Source organism: Neospora caninum, chromosome VIIb (genome assembly GCF_000208865.1).
Source record: "Neospora caninum Liverpool complete genome, chromosome VIIb".
Lineage (NCBI taxonomy): Eukaryota > Apicomplexa > Conoidasida > Eucoccidiorida > Sarcocystidae > Neospora > Neospora caninum.
The window spans coordinates 961,373-969,431 of record NC_018394.1 but is presented as its reverse complement, the minus strand read 5'-3'; the positions used below and the strand labels follow the sequence as shown (position 1 = coordinate 969,431).

At 61.5% G+C, this 8,059-nt stretch overlaps 1 protein-coding gene across 1 annotated transcript; it reads left to right on the top strand.

Annotated features, from left to right (window-relative positions):
- Nucleotides 1-224: 224 nt before the first annotated feature.
- Nucleotides 225-7,844, top strand: NCLIV_025090 (conserved hypothetical protein; the record flags this gene model as incomplete). Its single annotated transcript, XM_003882703.1, has 8 exons — nt 225-3,502; nt 3,773-3,949; nt 4,488-4,567; nt 4,838-5,208; nt 5,380-5,485; nt 5,785-5,980; nt 6,149-6,497; nt 6,942-7,844. The coding sequence occupies 8 exons, from the start codon at nt 225-227 to the stop codon at nt 7,842-7,844; spliced, it is 5,460 nt and encodes a 1,819-aa protein (XP_003882752.1).
- Nucleotides 7,845-8,059: the final 215 nt, after the last annotated feature.

The window sequence follows — 8,059 nt, the reverse complement described above, 5'->3', positions numbered from 1 at the left end:
TGAAGGGCTGGAGGCGATTTTTTTCCCAGAGTGGGTTCCCAGACCGCGGCCGTCCCCGAGTTGTGGATTGCCTCTTGCAATCCTGATCGAATCCTCTTCATCCATCACGGCGATCAGGCGTCTTCTCCTGGCCGCTTGAGGCCTGCGCCTTGGCATCCTCAGGGGCTCTTGTCTCGAGGCACGTGTGAGGCGGCTGTCGACGAACCAGCCCTCTGCTGTTCATCATGCCGTGCCCCACCAGGCCTGTTGATGGTGCCTGTCCGTCGTCGCCAGACTTCCAGTCTCCGTTCACTGACCAGTTGTCTTACTCAAGCAAGTTGCCTTTAAGCAACCGGACCGCCAAGCCTTGCACGCCCGTATCATCTCTTCGTCCTGATTGTGTGCACCAGAACGCGTCATCTCCGGCGGCCGCGCCTATCCCCCCGACCCCTGCAGGCCTGCTCGCCCTTTGTTCGCATCCAGACAGCCCGATTCTTCCCGCGAGCGCGTCTCACCCAGTTTCAGCTCTAGGCAGCTGCTGGCCTTCGCACGACGTCGACAAGAAGGGCGCAGGAATCAGCGGTGCCATTGCAGAGACAGAGATGTCTCTTTTGTCAACGGGGCAGCAGACGAGGAGGAAACTCGACTCCGAAGACGCAGCGGGTGCTGAGCATCCAGGATCTGAGTTATCCGAGGAAGGCCGTCTCAGAGTCTCACTTAAACCGCGCGAGCGGAGCCGCAGTCGCTCAGAGTCGGGACTCTCCCGCGACGATTCAGCCGAGTCTCCACGAGCGTCCTCAGCAGGGGAAGAGAGCCCGTCTGGTGCGTCTCGGCGTCACTTGCCTCGCAGACAAGACGGCAGGAACGCGCGCGCTGATGCAGTTAGGGGGCAAGGAAAGAAGGCGTTGTCTAGGAAGCGGGACCAGGGGGAATCGGCCGAGGCCAGAGATGGCAAGCTGCTCAAGGCCGCGCGCCTCAGTCTGCAGGGGGAGGGCGCGAGCCGGGGTAGGCCCGACGAGGAAGTCGCTGCGTCTGTCTCCGACGGAGTGAAGCAGGGGAGAGACATTCCCGCAAAAGAGGAAGAAACCCGCGCCGAGGCGTGCCAGCGCGGCTCCACAGGATGGAGCCTCGCTGCGTTGTGGAAGAACTGCCGGCCGGTATCCTTCGGCTCAGGCAGGCGATCCCCTTCAAAGGTCGAATCTGCGGAAGCGCAGATCGAGGAGCCTGGAGACATCAGCCACAATGTCGCCTCTGCGGAACCGCTGGAAGAAGGCGGAGGTCTCACAGACTTTGAGGCGGCTGCGTCGGCTCGGGAGGCTGATGCCTTGAGCGCGGGCCCAGAAGGCGAAGTGCGTGGCGCAGACGAGGCTGTCTGGAGCCCTGGGGCGGCAGCCGACGCAGAGCTGGGGGAGGTCGTGCACTTGCTTTCTGGGGAAGGAAGAGATGGAAGCGATGTTGAAGCGGCGGATGGAGACCGAAGCCCGAGCGAACCCGAGAGCTTTGTCTCGTGCAACACACACATCTCCACGCGCGACGGCACCAGCAGCACTGCAGGCAGTCGCAACAGCAGTGGCCACGGCGACGACGGCCTCGGCTCGGCGCCCCAGCGATGGTCCATCTCCGGGAGCGACTTTCCCTTTTCCGCGGGGGCCGCGGTGTCTTCGCCGGCGGAGATCCCCTGTATCCCCCCGTCCCTCTCGCTCGTCTCGAGTGCCCACTGCGAGCTGCCTCCAGCGGCGCCGACAGAGCCGACTCTCACGGACGCCTCGGCGGCCAGTGAGCGCGGAGGCAGCGAAGGCAGCGAAGGCGGGTCTCGGCTGGAAGCTGCAGACAGGCAGTCCAAGGGTCACTCGAGCGAGGCAGACGATTCCCGCGACAGCGAAGAACCCAGCAGACACTGCAGGCGGTCACACCGTTTGCGAGGGTTGCAGAGAGACGCGCGGCAGGAGGCTGGGCACTCTGCGCCGCCTGTGAACGCCGCAGACTGCGACTCTAGCTCGCCAGTCTCCCTCGCGTCGCAGGGGTCTGGCCGGCGCCCGCGGGAGGCAGGGACGGCGCCGCGGCGAAAGGCCCGGGGAAAGGTCGACAAGGGAGACGCGGAGGCCGAGAGAAAGGGCGACTCCGCTGAAGCGCGTGCGCGCTCGGGCGAAGATGAAGACTCTGCGGGAACTCTGCAAAAGGCGTCCGGGACGCTGCGCCGGAAAGGCCGGGGAGCGGGTTCCACTGCGGCCCGCACCGGTCGCGGCAGGCGCAGGCGAGGACGCGAGGAAGAACCCGAACCGGCGCAAGTGCCCGACTCCGAGGCGGCGGGCCGAGGTCGGCTGCGCGAGGAGGCGAAGAAGCGCCGGCTGGCGACTCGCACACGGGCTGCGCCAAGTCGCGCAGAGAAGGCCGGTCGGAGACACAGCGAGAGTGGATCGGACTCCGAGCCAAGCGACGACAGTCTGCCTCCCAGCAGCAGCAGCGCCTCCGATGACAGCGAGTACGAAGAAGAGAGCACAAACAAACGCCCCAAGGCGGCAGGCCGGCGGCGCGACTTGCGGGCTGCTGCGGCGGCCGCCTGGCGATCGGCCCCGGGTCAGCCCCAAGCCCCTGTTCTTCGGCAGCTGAGCGGTCGGGGACTGCTCAGCTGCGGCGGCGGGGCGACCCGAGCCTTTTCGATCTGCGGGGACTCTGCGGGCTCCGAGAGCCTCGGCCGGCTGCCGGGCGGGCCAGCTGTCCGCATTGGATCGCTGGCCGCCGTGGCCTCGAACTCGCCTCCAGTCTCTGACTTGACGACGCTCCTCGGTGGCCTTCCCGCGCGCCCAAATCTCCAGTCTGCCCCGGCCTCGCACGCTCAGCCTCTCTTGCACCGTCCCGGGCGTTCGCCGTTTCCAACACTCGCTGGCCGAGGCAACGCTCTGTCCGGCGTCCTGGGCGGGCTGCTCGGCGCCGGTTCCCGCGGGGCCATGGCCCCTTCTCTGCACGGGGCGAAGAGTCCCGGCCTCCCGACCGGGACTGCAGCGTCGAGAGGCGTGCGCCGCCCCGCGGGGGACACGCGCGCGTCTCCGGCCTTTGGGGGAGGCGCCTCGCTTGCGGGCTCCGAAGACGAAGGTCGCGCCCAGGACTGCGGGGAAGAGAAGCAGCTGAGGGAGAGGGGCGAAGCCGAGCTCGGCTCCAGGGGCTCCATGGAGAGTCGCGAGGCGACGGTGTCGACGGTGACGGCGCAGGACGACGCAGACTTCGACAGCTGGCCGCAAGAGGCGCCAGAGGACTCAGAAAAGGAGAGAAAGAGGCGGGACGAACCTGGCGTCGGGGCCGAGGTGGCCTATTTCCCGGTGCCCCGCGAGAAGGTGACGGCGGAGGACTCGGGAAAGGAGGGAAGCGATGCAGACCTGGAAGACGGCGTGGCAGAACTCGTGCACATTTCCGAGATCGACGAGGCGCACCGCCTCATCTCGCGGCGCGTCGTCATTCGCCGAAACAAGGAATGCCTCATCGGCAGAGACGCCCGAACCTGCGACCTCGTCGCCGACTGCCGAGGGTGAGAGGCGTCTGAAGCTTTGAATCCAGGATTTGCCTCGGAGACGGCGCTTTGTGGCCTGGAGCAAGAACCCTCCACACACGACTGTTCGCGCTCTCGCGGGTTTGCTTTCTCTGTCTCTCTGGCGCCGTCGGCAGGGGGTGTTTCTCGGGTCGCAGCGCGTGTGTGTCCTCAAACCTTTTAAAAGCGACTGGAGCTCTACGTCCGTCTCTGTGGCGACGCTTCCTTCTCTGCTTTTCAATTGTACCCCATTGTGATGTGCGTCTCCAGGGAGTTCGCCAAGATGGTCAGCAGACGCCACGCCGTGATTGAAGCCGTGCCAGTCCCGGAGCTCTTTCATCTTGAGGAAGTCAAAAACGAAGGCTCGAACGAGAAGGCGCCTCTGGCGACGGATAGAGCGACGGGTGTCTCTCACGAAGCCTACAAGCTCTGTCTTCGCGACGTCGGGTAGGCGTCCGAAGCGCGAGAGGGACGGGGGCGAGTGCTACACTTCGCATTCCGGGAGACGGGCAGTGCACATATCCACTGTTTAGAGACGTTCCCTGGCTGTCAACGCACCGAAAGAATGCGTGTGTGTCTAAAAGAGGAATCAAAATGCCCCTAGAGTTCTAGTCGACAGGTACACGGCACACGAATGCTTATAGCGTTCACCGGCTGCCAGAGATTGTGGCGTTCTTGCTGACGCTGTTTCTGCCGGGAAGAAAGCGAAACCCAGCACAAGATGTTTCCCCCAAACCTGTCTTTGGCCCGAGTCCCTGGCAGTTTCTGTGCGCGAAGCAGTTGTCTCTGTCTCGCGTCTCCTTGTTCTTTCTCCGCTGCCACGCTGGCTGTCCACCTTCTCTGTTTGAAGATATCCGGGGCCTGTTTGGCGCCTTCTCGCGGGAACAGCAGGGGATGCTGTTAGGCGTTAACGCTTTGTGTTTTGGATTTAAAAGACAAATGCTCAGGGACAGATCCGCGTTTCGACTGTTGCGTGTCCATGCAGATCGATGAACGGCGTGGCCGTGAACGACGTGCGCCAGGTGACGGCTTTCCTTCGCCATGGCGACATCGTCACTCTCGGCGGTGCGTGGAAATCGGGGGCAGACGCACTCTCGCGACTCCTTTCTTTCTGTCACTTCTTCCTTGTGTCTTCACGGCACACCACTGTCTCTGAAAACCTCGCCTTCTGCCTGGAAAGCAGACTGCGCACCCCAGAGTATATGTGCCGGGGCGTCTCGAGCGTCTCACTCTTTCGAATGACGAACGTCTCTTTCGGCACGGTGACAAGAAATCATCATGACTTCCTTCGGAAAAACGAGCGCGTGCATGCGTTCGGACTGCGGCTGTGTGCAGGCGTCGGGGCTTTGCCGGCGGGGAGAAAGCGAGAACAGCCAGAGTCGCCGTTTCGCTTTCTCGTCAGGTTCCTCCACGCGTTGCCGCCTGCGGAAATCGAGCCTTCCGACTTGGAGATGCCTGGAAAGCACTCGGAGACAGCCATCGGAGCCCGCACGGCGTCTCTCGCTTCCAACTTGGGCGGCGAGAGAGAGAGAGACAGGCTGTCAAAGGAAGGAAGCAGAGGCGCCGACTCCGAGGAGAAGAGAAGGACGCGTGAGGGGAGCGAGGCAGAGCATGAAGGCAAGGCGGAAGGCGTCAGCGGATTGAGACTCGCGCGTCTAAAGGTCGTTCAGCTTTTGAGCGAAGAAGAAATCTGCGAGCGCTTCGAAGTAAGAACTCAAAACACGCAAAACCGTCGCCAGCACGTGGCTGGGCGGGGGAGAGCACTGGAAAGACAGGTGTTTTAGGAGGCAGACGCAGGGTCGCTGGCTCTGTTCACGGCACGTGTTGGCCCTTTTGACGGTTTTTCGGATATCTGATTCTTGTCTTTTTTTGCGCAGAGAGGAGGCAACACGTCGGGACATGCTTCGACTCCCAACTCGCCTCTGGGCTTAGCGCCGCTCGACGAAGGCGCTGGAGGCTCCTTGCAGTTTCCCCTCTCTTCCGGTGCGTTTCGGGGTTGGGATCGACGGTTGTCGCCCCTGATTTTCTTCAAGGTCGACTTATTTATAGATATGTGTATGCATATGCATGCACATGTCTGTGTGTGCATGTGTGTTGGTCTTCAGCCGTGCTCTGTCTTCACAATCCATATATATATATATATATATATATCACCGGAAACCGTTTTGTGCTTGGACGCGTTTTCACTCGTGTAGCTGTCGAGGTACACCAGCATTGCGCTCTGTGGACAGGCGCGACTGACCGCCACTTGCTCCGGGTTTCCCTTCACCTTGTGTGTTCAGGAGGATCGCATGCAGTTGGCCGCGAACGGCTCTCCAGAGCGTCTCGTCTTTCTTCTGTGTCTCCTTTCTCGCCTTCGCTCCCGCGCCAGTCTCGAGACTCGCCGCTTCTGTCGACGCCCCGGCGCTGGTGCGGGCGGCGAGGGGCGAGCAGCGGCGGGGGCCGTCTCCTGCTTTCGGCCAGCCAAGAAGTCTACGGGTGAGGCAGCACATGGCGTTTTTTGAAGGGAAAGAGATTTCAACAATCGCTTTTCGCTTTGCCGCACGTCCAAGAATCACACACTCACCCGCATCCACCAATATATATATATATATGTATATCCCCCTCGTCTTTATGTTTTCTTCTGTTTCTTGTCCTCTTTTGCAGATCTCCCACGGGAGCCTCGCCGTCCCCGAGCCCCGCGCGAACGGCCGCGACGCACTCGCCTTTTCCTTCGGCATCGCCCCTGGCGTCTCCCGGACGCTCTGGGCATCCCCTCTCGCAGCCCACAGCGCCGCTGTCGTGTCTCTCTCAGTCGTCTTCCCACTTTCCGTCGTCTGCGCTGACTCCGCTCTCGCTCGGCCCCGCGTGTTTCTCGCAGCCCCTGGCGCTTGAAGCGCACTCCGCCGTCTCTGTTTCGCGCGTCTCCGATTGCAGCTTTGCCTCAAGCGTCACCAGAAGGGGACTGTCTCCGCTTCGAGGAGCCGAGAACCGAAAGATGGAAATCATCGGCGAGGTTCGTGCTGGGGCCGCGGGGTATCGGGCGGGAAAGGACGCACGGATTTGAAGAGAGTCGGTCCTACGTCCAGTGTGTCTCGTTCGCTTCTGTACACTTGCGCGGGCTGGGAGTTAGAGGGGAGAAACGAATGTTCTCTCTGTTTCTTCTTAGCAAGCCTGGCCGTTTTTGAAGGACGCCTGTCACACGCGGAGTCTCAGCCGTTCGTTCTTCAGACCCTCCCTCCAACACTGTCCGATCCCTCTGCGACGCCTTTGCCGTCTCTGGTTCTCTTCCCGTGATACGCTTGACGTGTTTGAGCAGTCCAGCTTTTTTTCCAGTTCGCAAACCCTCGAACGTATTTGGAGCCTCGAGGATACGTATAATGTGGAGGAAGGCTTTTTGTTTCGTCACTTCTTCCAGCGATCCTGCACGCGGTGGCAGCCTCTCTTGTTTTCTCTCCAGGTGACGGTGCCGTGGAACGGGACGATTGCGCGCGTCCGCACGCATGTCGATGCGCTGCTTCGCGAGTTGTTGAAAGACAAAACCTTTGCTTCTTCCTTTTCCTCTGCTGGCGCTTCTTCTGATGGTTCGCCCACGGAAGAGGCCGGAAGAGAAGGCGACCAGGCGGCGAACAAGGCGGAAGTGAGCGAAGACGGGGAGACGAAGTCAGGCGAGAAGGCCGCGACTGCTGCGGAGAATACTGGAGAGAGTCGAGGATGCAAGGCCGAGCGAGAAGACCCGGAAAACGATTCAACCGAGACCAAGTGTCGGTTGCCCGCCTATGAGCTTCTGTCTTCTCCTGCAGTCACAGAGGCGCCGTTCAAACGCGAAGAATTGTCTTGGGTGTTCGAACTCGCGCCGTTCAACCCCTCCGCGAACCTGGCAGTAGCGCCCTGCTTTCGGTCTATAAACGGAGAAGGCTCGGCGACAGGCGAAGATTCCCGAGACTGCGCAGCTCCAGTGCGCACGGTCAGCACGATCTACTTGCGCTTTCTAAAAAGTGAACGCGCGAAGGGAGGCGAGAGCGAAGACGAACGCGCAGGAGGCGAGCATGAGCAAGAGGAAAGGGACCGAGAAGAACGAGAGCGACGAGAACGCGAGGAGCGAGAGGAGAAGGGGAAGTGTTCGCCGGCGTGTGGGTTGTCTTTCGACGACGCCGAGGGCTTCTTTGATCCTGAGGAAGAGGCGACCGGACCGAAACTGGCAACCGATATTACCGAGGGAGAACCGCGGGAAAATGAAGGCATGTTGCGCGAAAACTGGGAAGAAAGCCTCGGGGGTGCGCAGTACACCTCCCAGTCGGGCCCGAGACACAGCGAGGGGCTGTTGAGTGAATACGGCAGCGATGAGGCTTGGCATGAGTAGAACATGTGTGAAGCGACTTGTGGCGGGTATCGAGAGAAATGTGGCAAGTGCCTGTGGCGAAAGGCCTTCTGAAGAAGCACATTTCTGCAGGAAAGAGGAGTGAGAGCAGGGCACGAGTCATGTCCGTGTTCTGTTTCTCGTGGCTCTTCAAGAGGCCCGCGCGTCGGGCTAGAGTCGCAGATGCTAGACACAGTTTCGGTCTCTCTGAGAGTCTG